The sequence below is a fragment of the Artemia sp. Qi Xiang Cuo genome, chromosome 19 (assembly GCF_049724085.1).
Source record: "Artemia sp. Qi Xiang Cuo chromosome 19, ASM4972408v1, whole genome shotgun sequence".
NCBI lineage: Eukaryota > Metazoa > Arthropoda > Branchiopoda > Anostraca > Artemiidae > Artemia > Artemia sp. Qi Xiang Cuo.
This window is the reverse complement of record NC_142812.1, coordinates 11,533,051-11,546,217: the sequence shown is the minus strand read 5'-3', so window position 1 is coordinate 11,546,217 and position 13,167 is coordinate 11,533,051. Positions and strand designations below refer to the sequence as shown.

The window sequence follows — 13,167 nt, the reverse complement described above, 5'->3', positions numbered from 1 at the left end:
TCATGTCCCCGTCCTTGTCCCCGGCGCGCCTTATACTAGCTCACTACTCACTTGCACCTCGGTCCGGGTTTTTATAATGGGTGAGATAGGGGACGGTCATATTGTCTAATATCTATATACTGCGGGTATAGCAGACAAATACATTAAAATGATTAGTGTTATATACGAGAATAACACTGCTGCGGTTAAGGTAGGAAATGAGGTTAGCAGATGGTTTCGTATTAAGTCAGGAGTAAAACAGTGTTGTGTCCTATCCCCTTTTATATGGATGATTTTGATAGACTTCGTCTCAAGGAGCACAGAAAAGGCAATGCGAGAACACGGAGTCAAATGGGGAGGAAAAACTTTCCTGGAACTCAGATTATGCTGATGATTTAAGCCTCCTAGATGAAAGTGTGAGCAAAATTAATGAACTTTTAGAGGTTTCGCGAGTTCAGGCTTCTAGAATAGGTCTTAAAATTAACATTAAGAAGACTAAAGCTAGGAGTAAGGGAAGATGAACAAGTGAGATTGTAATGTAATTTACATATTACTGATGACATACTTGTCATTACAAGTACCTTTTCATGGTACATGGTCACGTCGTCACGTCGTCACGTGGTATATGTCGTTAATGCAGTCCTAATTTCCAAGTATGACATAAATTATCATTAAAACTTATTCTTCCAGTTCTTTATTTTTTCCCCCTTTTAACTGCAAACTTCCCTTGTCCCTGGCATTTGGGCGCTCCCTATTGTGAAACAAGCAAACAGTCATTTGCCCGTTATTTCACGGAACAGACATGAAGAAACTAAGGATTAATAATAAATGAAAAAGTATCATCAACTGGTTTTCCAAAAGAATTAAAAGTTAGAAAACAATTCTTTTTCTCGAGATTCTATGAATAAAAGTGAAAAGATGTGTACAAAAAAATTGGGTTTTACATATCAAATTGATCTAAGTCATAAATATATGAATAAAAAAAATGGTAAGTTGTAGCAAAACAGTTTAGAAAGATCAATTTGACGTGTAAGCCCAATCCACTTTGCATCCCTCATTTTCACTTATATTCATGAAACCTCGAGAAAAAAAATATTTTCTATGTTTTAGTTCATTTTGAAAACGAGTTTAAAAAATATATTTATTAGTTCATACGTATATATTAAATTATTATAAATATTATTATAATTATATATATTAAACGCCCCGCTCTCTACGCTAAAGTTTGACTGTTTATCCCAACTCTACTGTTAAAAGAATAAAAAACTTTAGCGTAAATAGCGGGGCGTTGAGGAGGGGACAGCCCATTTCATATACGGAATAATTTCTGTTCGTTTGAAGTTTTTATGTCGCTCCTTACTTTCAGTTTAAAAAAAACTGTTTTTCTTACTTAATCTTACCTAAAGTTCGAACCTAAATTACCACGGCCACAGGGAAGTGTTCTTACCGCTACTGTATTATATAAGTCGCTACTCGTTTTTTTATAGCTTTTGCTGTGCCTAATCACCCCCGCGGTTTTATTAATTTTATCTAATAAAACCGGAGACGTAAAGAAAAAATATGTTGTATTATCGCACGGTCATCGGAAATGTACCTAGGCCTATATAAAACTCGCAAGGAATTGAACGCTCAGAAGTTGTCGAACAAGTAATTTTGGCAAACAAAAATCTAAAGCAAAAAGGCGGTGGGTCGGGGAAACTGAGTTATGAAACGAATGAAAAATTAAAAATTAAAAAAAAAAAAATTGATTTCCCTCACCTTTCACAGTGCTTTGCAGTCATTATATGTTTTGATGTAATTAGGGACCCAGCACAGCCTGGATGATATAATGCCGGCATACCATTTCTATTCCTTTCTGAATATAGAAGTGCTATCCATGGGTAGGTTCCAGGAATCGCCTCCTCTCCTCCAACTATTTTTGCCCCTGAATTTTTGAAACGACTTTTCCCACAAGCTAAAAAGGAGTTGATTTTAAAAGGGTATAAAGGCATCTTTTAGAAAGATTTTAAGCGCAACAAAAAGATATATTTTACGACCAGTGTGAAATTAAAAGTTTCTGGCACATAAAATGTTTTTTGCAGGCATGCGTCAATGTGGCTCTGTACCAGGGTTACCACCCGGTGAAAAAATCACTAGATTTGCTTTAGGCAATGTACAAAATCACTAGAAATAGTGATAAATGACAAACGGTGGCAACCCTTCTCTGTACTGATGTTCCTCTTAGTTTTTTTTCCCAATTTGCACCTGATAATCGAGTAGATATTTAAGTAATTCTGTAACAACCAAGCATTCTCCATTGTATATACCCTCGTGAAATATCTCAATTACGCATTAACATAATTACCATGATATTCTTTAGTTTTGAGTCTTAGGGTGGCAAATCAGCAATTTCAGTTGAATTAAGAAATTTTGGCGTGAATTCAGTTCCTCTTTTCTGTTTATCCTTCACAGTATAACACATTTTATTGGATTTTTATTCTCCTGGGTTTCGTTGTGAGTCTTGCTGTTTCTTCTCTTCTAACCGTAGCTTTTGTTTACGATTCAATGTGATCCTCGCTGACGCTTGTCCCCCAATCGCTGATCTCGTTCTGTTTAGTTTTTGTTCATCATTACTTCAGACTTTTTTTCCATGCCTGTTGCTTTAACTGTTCGGGTTCCTTTTGCATGTCTTCTTACCACAGATCTCGCTGTACTTCATTTTAGATCATCATTACCTGTTATATACTCGTTTGTTCGCCATTCGAAAGTCTTAGTAGACTTTGCAAGGGTAGAAACTGATCAGACAGCAACCTGTAACCCGGCAACCAATGAATTAGAATACAATTAGAATAATAAGTTTGAATTAACGCTTAGCTCTTGGGTAAATACCGTATTTTGGTTTCAAATTAGTTCTCCCTACCAAGAAAATACTATAAAAAATACAAAATACTATACTAAACTGACTAGAAAGAATTCTAGTAGACTCATTGTTTAAGAGAATTTCAGTGCAGCAACAGGATGATATCGTAACTCCTTTCTGCAGTATTTTATTCGTTATTTATGGTATTCGTTTTAATTTGTAATATTCGATTTTATTCTTTATTTATTCGTTATTTTTGTGCAGTGATTTTCCAGTTAGTTCTTAAACTCGTTCATAACTTGTTCAAGTTCAACTTGTTCAACTTGTTCAAGAACTTGAAACAAGTTCATAAACTTGTTGACCTTAAAGTATTTTTGGTGTTGCTGTTTATTTTTTTTTATTGCCGCTGTTGTTTTTCGTAGCTTTTCACTTTTTTTTTATATGAATAATCTTATGTTATCTTTAAGCTTTTACCAGAGTTAACATGTTCGTCGCTGTTACGCCTAAAGGTAAAAGCCATATCTACCACTTCCACACGTCGCTAATTACCAAAAACTGATTTCTAAGATATTCCCAAGGGGAGGATTAACAGACTACTGAAGGTCCGGAGGATCTAAGTGTGATAGAACATACATTGCTCAGCTGACCCTCCCCAAAAAGTAAGGGCAACTTATAAGAATGAAAACTGGTGCTACTGTTGCCACTGTCGGTGCTACTGTTGGTGCTACTGGTGCTGCTAGTGTTGAAAAAAAAGACTTCAAAGCCATCTAACGTTTGTGTTTTTGGCCTTTCTTGGTATTTTTTATTAAATAAATCATAAAAACATGGCAAATACCCCCCTAGATTTTGTAAATGTGACCCCATCCCCTACAGTTTCGTGAGTTCACACAACTAGTGCAAAGAGATCTTAAGCGGGGCTTCCGAAGTTGTTAAAGGAGTCGAGTAAAAACAACAATTAAAGAAAAGAAAAGAAAACAATCAAAAACATTTTTTAAAATGACTTTTAAAAATTAAAATTTCTAAATTACTTTCCCCTGCTTCGGCAATTACAATTGTTTGAACAGAGATCACCCCATTGGTCCTCCCTTTGAATTATGCTCAGCATACACTTTTTTGGCAGTCATTTCAGAAGTTTGAAAATGTTGCATTCAACCTGTAGGCATAGTAGCCACTATATGTTACTTTACATTTGATTGGAACTTGATTTGAAAAGCCTACATCAACGCTGATTTGTACCCACGTATTTTTTTTAGTTTACGTGTCTTTATATATATATATATATATATATATATATATATATATATATATATATATATATATATATATATATATATATATATATATATATATATATATATATATATATATATATATATATATATATATATATATATATATATATATATATATATATATATATATATATGTATATGTAAATATATATATTTACATCAGCTGTATTATGTAGACATAGAAACTGCTAATCCAGGTTTTCGTCTTTTCTAATATAAAAAAGGCACTTCAATCTGCATTTAGGTAAATATTCGTTTAAATTTTGTCAAAAAAATATCCTTTAAGAGTTTAGCTTAACCTAAAATCACCAGATTATGCACAGGGTATACTATTCATATTATAGTCATGTATTATTCAGCTCTTATTTGACAACTGTGAATAAAGTGTGACTTCAACATTAAATATAAACTTAATGTTGTTCAACTTCGTTTTCTGTATAGTTTTGTTTCTACTAAGATTATTTCAGGCAATAGTACCTTCCTAGGCCATCCATCTAGGATTTATTTGAGTGGAGTCCTTCCTTAATAGGAAGCAGGACATGGCCAGTATTTCATTTAGGAGGACACCTATCCTATTTTATGGGAATCTCTACCTATTCTTTCCTATGAAAAAAAAACAAACAACAAAACATACATACAAATTAGAATGATAAAATAATAGCTGTATAAATAACACAAAATGAAGAACAAGACACAACAGGCCAGTAGGAGGCGTTAGAGGCTTTGGAAGGCCCATGAAGCCCCTTTACGCGTCTACTGATACATAATGAAAATCATTGTTCCCGCTTCTAACAATCATGTTCCCGCTTCTAACAAGGTGTAACAAACCTACCTTTTAGCTGAAAAGTTGGCAACGGGAGCAATGAGGGCTGTTGAAGGGGTTGTAGGCTTAGCCTCTTAGCCTTTTTACCATGTATCACTTAGCCTCTTTGACTCTGCTAACTGAGAATCTTGAGATAATTAAACTTGTTCAAGAAATCACATGGCTACCTCTCTGGAAAAGTGCTGGTGGGAGGAGGAGCAAGGGAGTAGGATAGAAGGGGTTACAAGCCTGCTTTATTCCTCCGAGACTAAAGATTGGAAATTTCTGTAAGATTACACTTCTAACATGGAACAGTACGCAAACCCTTCAGCCAAAGATAGGGCTGTATGCCAGGAATTGGGTGCATAGATTTAAACAGGGGCCTTGCGGCGCTTTATACCTCCACCTTTACTAATTAAAACTATTCGGAGGCTTCTGATTCAAACATGGTCTCAAATGTTGCTTTTTCAATTTATCAATGTCAGAGCATGCTTCGGTAATAATGCCAAGGAATCCCCACACATCTTCAGTATTCTTATATTATAGTCTAACATCAATTTAAAACGGCGCCTGCTTAGAGTGAACTTCCCATACAAATGCTGAAACGTAGCGCAAAGAAACAAAAGCATGGCAAAACAGTTTCAGAAATACTCTTCCACATAGACTACGGAACTCCACTTCAACTCGGGCTCTGACTCAAGGATAGGCAAAACCATCCGTTTCAGCCACTGGAAAGAATTATACACAGAGATCAAGAAAAAAAAAATTCAGATCCATCAACCTGACCTGAAGTCTTCACTATTTGCAGATAACACAGATTCTTTGCCTTTACTACTTTCTCGCAATAAACATAAATTTGACGACATAGAAGACGAAATAAAAATCAAAACAAACTAAAATTTTGCTTCCTTGCGAAACAAGGTATTAGGAAAAAAGAGGGAGGCTTTGAATAGTATTGGGATGGAGGAGGAGTGTCCGTAGCTCTGTGGGCCTCAGGTGACTTGGTGCTGCGATGAGTTGTTTGTAGTAGTATTTCAAAAATGGAAGCTACTTGCCATAGCATTTTTTGTCGTCAGCTGTATAGCCAGGACTGCATTCACATTTGTAACTGGATTCAGAGAGGGGGATACATTTTGCATCCTTATCGCCATCTTCAGCGCATGGATTATCTGTACATGGGTCACCTGCAAGGAGAAACTTGAGAAAACTAACAGCTTATTTTGTATGCAGATATTGAGTCGTGTATGAGGTTATATTGTGACTTGGTATTATTTTACACATTTTCATAGAAGTGAAACAGATCAAAAACATTAACTTAAGAGGAAAATTGTTTAGACCGTAAAATACATTGTCGTCATCACATATAAAACTTAAAATTATACGAACCATGGTTTTTCTTATACTGTAAAGCTGTTATTTTTAGGTTTAACTTTATCTGTGTACTTAGAAATATAAATAAGAGTTTTTCCAGCACTGGTAGTTTTTGCTTAAAATTGTTTGAAAATTTTGGGGAAATCTGGGTGTTAAGAATTTAAAAAATCCAAGGGTTTTAAGGATGGTTAATACTTAAACACTTAACGATTGTTGTTAGACAATTATTTAATAAGTATACACGATATTGAGTTGTGTGTGAGATTATACAATGACCTGGTATTATTTTAAACGTTTTCATAGAAGTGAAACAGCTCAAAAACATTAACTTACGAGATAAAATGGTTTAGACCGTAAAATACTTTGTCGTCATCACATATACAACTTAAATTATATTAACCATTGTTGTTTTTACTGTAAAGATATTATTTTTATATTTAATCTTAACTGTGTATTTAGAAATATAAACAAGAGTTTATCTATCACTGGTAATTTTTGCCTAATATTGTTTATAAAATTTGGGAGAATGTGGGTGCTACGGATTTAAAATTAATTCCAAATGCTTTAGGATGGCTGACACTTAACAATTGTTGTTAAATAATTGTTAAACAAGAGAAAAATAGTCAGGTTTTTCTTAGCAGCTCTAGCTGCTTGATTTTTATCCATAGTACTAAAGGCTCCACCAAGAAAACTTAAAAAACTGTTTCAAGGTTTCACGACTTCCATTACACCAAGAATATTCCTTATGTTCCTAGTCCTTTAACTCACTTAAGCCCTTGGTATTTGTGTAAGTTAAACTTTCATGTCAAGAAATCATCTCATCACTATGATGAATATGAAAACGCCATTGGATTCATTATCGGTTTTAACGTATTTTTGTTGCATCACACCAAAGAACCTTACATTAGACCTTAGTTCCGCCAGATTTACCCAGGGACTCGAGGAAGAACGTCCAGTCATCGCTCAAATTTACCGCAATTACGACGTTCTCCCACTTGGGTTGAATGTAAGCATTAATACTTTACAGGTCTACCCAATAGCTGCACCATAGTCTGTCCCGGGATATCTTTTTTGACGAAAGCCTAGTGAAGAGCAGTATTCGGAAGCCTTTGGTAGCTCATTCATAGGACATCTACTAAATACTTCCATCTTCGTACTCTGATGACGCTGGTCATACGCAGCTGCATCTCGTATTAATTGATTAGTCATTATCAGGTCCCAGAGAATATTCAATGTTCTCCTAAGGACGGTTTTCCCGCCGTAGGTACCAGCTACAATTATGACAGTGGCCAAATATGCCTCTGAAGCATGGACGCTCCGAAAAGCAGATGAAGATTTGCTAGATGTTTTCCAGAGAAATTGCTTAAGGATTGTTCTGGGTACCCGGCTGACTGACCGTACTTCAAGCAATAGGCTATACGAAAAACGTGGTTCAATACCACTTTCTAGGGCTATAATGAAAGAAAGGTGAGGTGGCTAGGGCACGTTGTGCGGATGAAAGATGACAGATTACCGAAGATTGTTCTTTTCGGCCAACCGGCTAGGGCTAAACGGAAAGAAGGTCGTCCTCGTTTTGGGTGGGAGGACGTCACAAAGAAAGATTTAAATGAAATGGAAAATTCATGGGCGGGTGTAAAAAGGGAGGCTTTGAATAAATTGGGGTGGAGGAGGAGCGTGCGTAGCTGTGTTGGACTCAGGCGGCTTATATGTTCATATGTTTGATTTATATGTTTATATGATTTATATGTTTATAAGAGCTTCGTACTTTCAAACTAAGTCATTTTGTATGAATGTTTCAAATAGATTTTGTTTTCTTCTTCATTATATCTGATGATAACTGGCTGCTTTGAAAGAGGTTTACAAAGAGTTTTTTGACCAATAATACAATTGGTGAAAAAAAGTAACCTGTAGGTTGTGAATTTTTAAGATGGACACATTTTAGCTAAAAATGACACATTTTTGGATGCTCAGGGGACCAACTCATGGAACGAAATGTCGACAACCCTGGTGAGGCAAACTTCCTTGCCATTAAGAGAGCAGTGTATATTGAAAGTGGAGATTTCATTTTTTCATAATGTGGTATAGAATTTATATGTAATTTGGAGTTGAGCTTTTATTTTTCGTAATGCTTTTATTTTTGAGCTTTTATTTTTGAGCGTTTATTTTTGAAAAAGCTTTTTAAAAAGCTTTTATTTTTGAGCTTTTATTTCTCGTAATCAAAAGGGTGATGATCATGATATAATGTTTCTACCGCTATAAACCCATTTGATGCAAAAAACGTAAAGAAATGTTAAAAAATCAGTTTAAATTTAAATAAAATAAAATTAATAAATACAAATTAAAAAATTAATTAAATAAATGCCTTGATATACCAGGGGATATAGCCAAATCCAAACAGGCCACTGATCATAATAGGGGGTAACTGTTACAATAAATCCATCAAAACCCACTTTACGTAGAAATCATAAATAAATGTAACAGAAAAGTATTAATAAATGAAATACTTAAATTGAAATTTCAATAAAATGTATTAAGTAAATTTTTCGATATACCAGGCGATTTAACCAGATCCTAATAGGCCACTGATCATGATGTGGGGTCACTACTATAGATAACTCATCAAAACCCACTTTAAGTAGAAAACGTAAATAAAGTAACAAAAAATTGTAAATTCAAACAAAATGAAATAAATAAACATATATTTAGATAAAATTAACTAAATAAATGTAAATACAAAAAGGGGTAAATATTCGACTTAAGTCAAAACTCAAGATGATTTCAAAATACAAATAAATGCTAAACTACATTATGAAAAATGAAATCTTGAATTTTAAGCTATCCTTCTCTCTTAACGACTAAAAGAAGTTTTTCTAACATTTTGATGTGTATTATCATTATGTAAATATTAACTTCAAGTCAGGATCCGTGCCATGTACATGCATTCCTGTCCATTACAGTACAGCTCATTCCCATCTCTCATTTTTCTTTTTATTGTTACTACCTCGCTAAAATATTTTATTTCCCTCCTAATGCCCTTGTACAGGTCGGTGCATAATTCTTTTCACCATTATAAAAGTAAATATTTTTTTCAATACATAAATTTTGATTTTTTTTTTAATTGTATAGTTAAAACAACAACTGTGATACAAAAATGAAAAAAAATCATTTTATTTCCCTCTAAAAGCTCTTATACAGGTCGGTGCATAATTCATTTCACCATTATAAAAGTAAATATTTTTTTCAATACATAAATTTTGATTTTTTTTTTAATTGTATAGTTAAAACAACAACTGTGATACAAAAATAAAAAAAATCATTTTATTTCCCTCTAAAATCCCTTATACAGGTCGGTGCATAATTCATTTCACCATTATAAAAGTAAATATTTTTTTCAATACATAAATTTTGATTTTTATTTTTAATTGTATAGTTAAAACAACAACTGTGATACAAAAATGAAAAAAAAATCATTTTATTTCCCTCTAAAAGCCCTTATACAGGGCGGTGCATAATTCATTTCACCTGTGATACAAAAATAAAAAAAAATCATTTTATTTCCCTCTAAAAGCCCTTATACAGGTCGGTGCATAATTCATTTCACCATTATAAAAGTAAATATTTTTTTCAATACATAAATTTTGATTTTTTTTTAATTGTATAGTTAAAACAACAACTGTGATACAAAAATGAAAAAAAAATCATTTTATTTCCCTCTAAAAGCTCTTATACAGGGCGGTGCATAATTCATTTCACCATTATAAAAGTAAATATTTTTTTCAATACATAAATTTTGATTTTTTTTTAATTGTATAGTTAAAACAACAACTGTGATACAAAAATGAAAAAAAAATCATTTTATTTCCCTCTAAAAGCTCTTATACAGGGCGGTGCATAATTCATTTCACCATTATAAAAGTAAATATTTTTTTCAATACATAAATTTTCATTTTTTTTTAATTGTATAGTTAAAACAACAACTGTGATACAAAAATGAAAAAAAAATCATTTTATTTCCCTCTAAAAGCCCTTATGTGATACAAAAACTATACAAAAACTGTGATACAAAAATAAAAAAAAAATCATTTTATTTCCCTCTAAAAGCCCTTATACAGGGCGGTGCATAATTCATTTCACCATTATAAAAGTAAATATTTTTTTCAATACATAAATTTTCATTTTTTTTAATTGTATAGTTAAAACAACAACTGTGATACAAAAATGAAAAAAAAATCATTTTATTTCCCTCTAAAAGCCCTTATACAGGGCGGTGCATAATTCTTTTCACCATTATAAAAGTAAATATTTTTTTCAATACATAAATTTTGATTTTTTTTTAATTGTATAGTTAAAACAACAACTGTGATACAAAAATAAAAAAAATCATTTTATTTCCCTCTAAAAGCCCTTATACAGGTCGGTGCATAATTCATTTCACCATTATAAAAGTAAATATTTTTTTCAATACATAAATTTTGATTTTTTTTAATTGTATAGTTAAAACAACAACTGTGATACAAAAATTAAAAAAAAATCATTTTATTTCCCTCTAAAAGCTCTTATACAGGGCGGTGCATAATTCATTTCACCATTATAAAAGTAAATATTTTTTTCAATACATAAATTTTGATTTTTTTTTTAATTGTATAGTTAAAACAACAACTGTGATACAAAAATGAAAAAAAAATCATTTTATTTCCCTCTAAAAGCCCTTATACAGGGCGGTGCATAATTCATTTCACCATTATAAAAGTAAATATTTTTTTCAATACATAAATTTTCATTTTTTTAATTGTATAGTTAAAACAACAACTGTGATACAAAAATGAAAAAAAAATCATTTTATTTCCCTCTAAAAGCCCTTATACAGGGCGGTGCATAATTCTTTTCACCATTATAAAAGTAAATATTTTTTTCAATACATAAATTTTGATTTTTTTTTAATTGTATAGTTAAAACAACAACTGTGATACAAAAATAAAAAAATCATTTTATTTCCCTCTAAAAGCCCTTATACAGGTCGGTGCATAATTCATTTCACCATTATAAAAGTAAATATTTTTTTCAATACATAAATTTTGATTTTTTTTTAATTGTATAGTTAAAACAACAACTGTGATACAAAAATGAAAAAAAAATCATTTTATTTCCCTCTAAAAGCTCTTATACAGGGCGGTGCATAATTCATTTCACCATTATAAAAGTAAATATTTTTTTCAATACATAAATTTTGATTTTTTTTTAATTGTATAGTTAAAACAACAACTGTGATACAAAAATGAAAAAAAAATCATTTTATTTCCCTCTAAAAGCCTTATACAGGGCGGTGCATAATTCATTTCACCATTATAAAAGTAAATATTTTTTTCAATACATAAATTTTCATTTTTTTTTAATTGTATAGTTAAAACAACAACTGTGATACAAAAATTAAAAAAAAATCATTTTATTTCCCTCTAAAAGCCCTTATACAGGGCGGTGCATAATTCATTTCACCATTATAAAAGTAAATATTTTTTTCAATACATAAATTTTCATTTTTTTTAATTGTATAGTTAAAACAACAACTGTGATACAAAAATGAAAAAAAAATCATTTTATTTCCCTCTAAAAGCCCTTATACAGGGCGGTGCATAATTCATTTCACCATTATAAAAGTAAATATTTTTTTCAATACATAAATTTTCATTTTTTTTTAATTGTATAGTTAAAACAACAACTGTGATACAAAAAAAAAAAAAAAAATCATTTTATTTTCCTCTAAAAGCCCTTATACAGGGCGGTGCATAATTCATTTCACCATTATAAAAGTAAATATTTTTTTCAATACATAAATTTTCATTTTTTTTAATTGTATAGTTAAAACAACAACTGTGATACAAAAATGAAAAAAAAATCATTTTATTTCCCTCTAAAAGCTCTTATACAGGGTGGTGCATAATTCTTTTCACCATTATAAAAGTAAATATTTTTTTCAATACATAAATTTTGATTTTTTTTTAATTGTATAGTTAAAACAACAACTGTGATACTAAAATAAAAAAAATCATTTTATTTTCCTCTAAAAGCCCTTATACAGGTCGGTGCATAATTCATTTCACCATTATAAAAGTAAATATTTTTTTCAATACATAAATTTTGATTTTTTTTTAATTGTATAGTTAAAACAACAACTGTGATACAAAAATGAAAAAAAAATCATTTTATTTCCCTCTAAAAGCTCTTATACAGGGCGGTGCATAATTCATTTCACCATTATAAAAGTAAATATTTTTTTCAATATATAAATTTTGATTTTTTTTAATTGTATAGTTAAAACAACAACTGTGATACAAAAATGAAAAAAAAATCATTTTATTTCCCTCTAAAAGCCCTTATACAGGGCGGTGCATAATTCATTTCACCATTATAAAAGTAAATATTTTTTTCAATACATAAATTTTCATTTTTTTTAATTGTATAGTTAAAACAACAACTGTGATACAAAAATGAAAAAAAAATCATTTTATTTCCCTCTAAAAGCCCTTATACAGGGCGGTGCATAATTCTTTTCACCATTATAAAAGTAAATATTTTTTTCAATACATAAATTTTGATTTTTTTTAATTGTATAGTTAAAACAACAACTGTGATACAAAAATAAAAAAAATCATTTTATTTCCCTCTAAAAGCCCTTATACAGGTCGGTGCATAATTCATTTCACCATTATAAAAGTAAATATTTTTTTCAATACATAAATTTTGATTTTTTTTTAATTGTATAGTTAAAACAACAACTGTGATACAAAAATGAAAAAAAAATCATTTTATTTCCCTCTAAAAGCCCTTATACAGGGCGGTGCATAATTCATTTCACCATTATAAAAGTAAATATTTTTTTCAATACA

General features: G+C 31.0%; 1 protein-coding gene across 1 annotated transcript in view; it reads right to left on the bottom strand.

The window, feature by feature from the left end:
* The window catches only part of LOC148940499 (venom serine protease Bi-VSP-like), a 65,100-nt gene that overhangs the window by 23,631 nt on the left and 28,302 nt on the right, over window positions 1-13,167 (bottom strand). The window contains exons 5-6 of the mRNA XM_089105002.1: window positions 5,968-6,096; window positions 1,738-1,933 (exon numbers count right to left, since the gene is read on the bottom strand). Of these exons, the coding sequence (XP_088961128.1) occupies window positions 1,738-1,933; window positions 5,968-6,096 (325 nt within the window). The remainder of the gene's footprint in view (window positions 1-1,737; window positions 1,934-5,967; window positions 6,097-13,167) is intronic.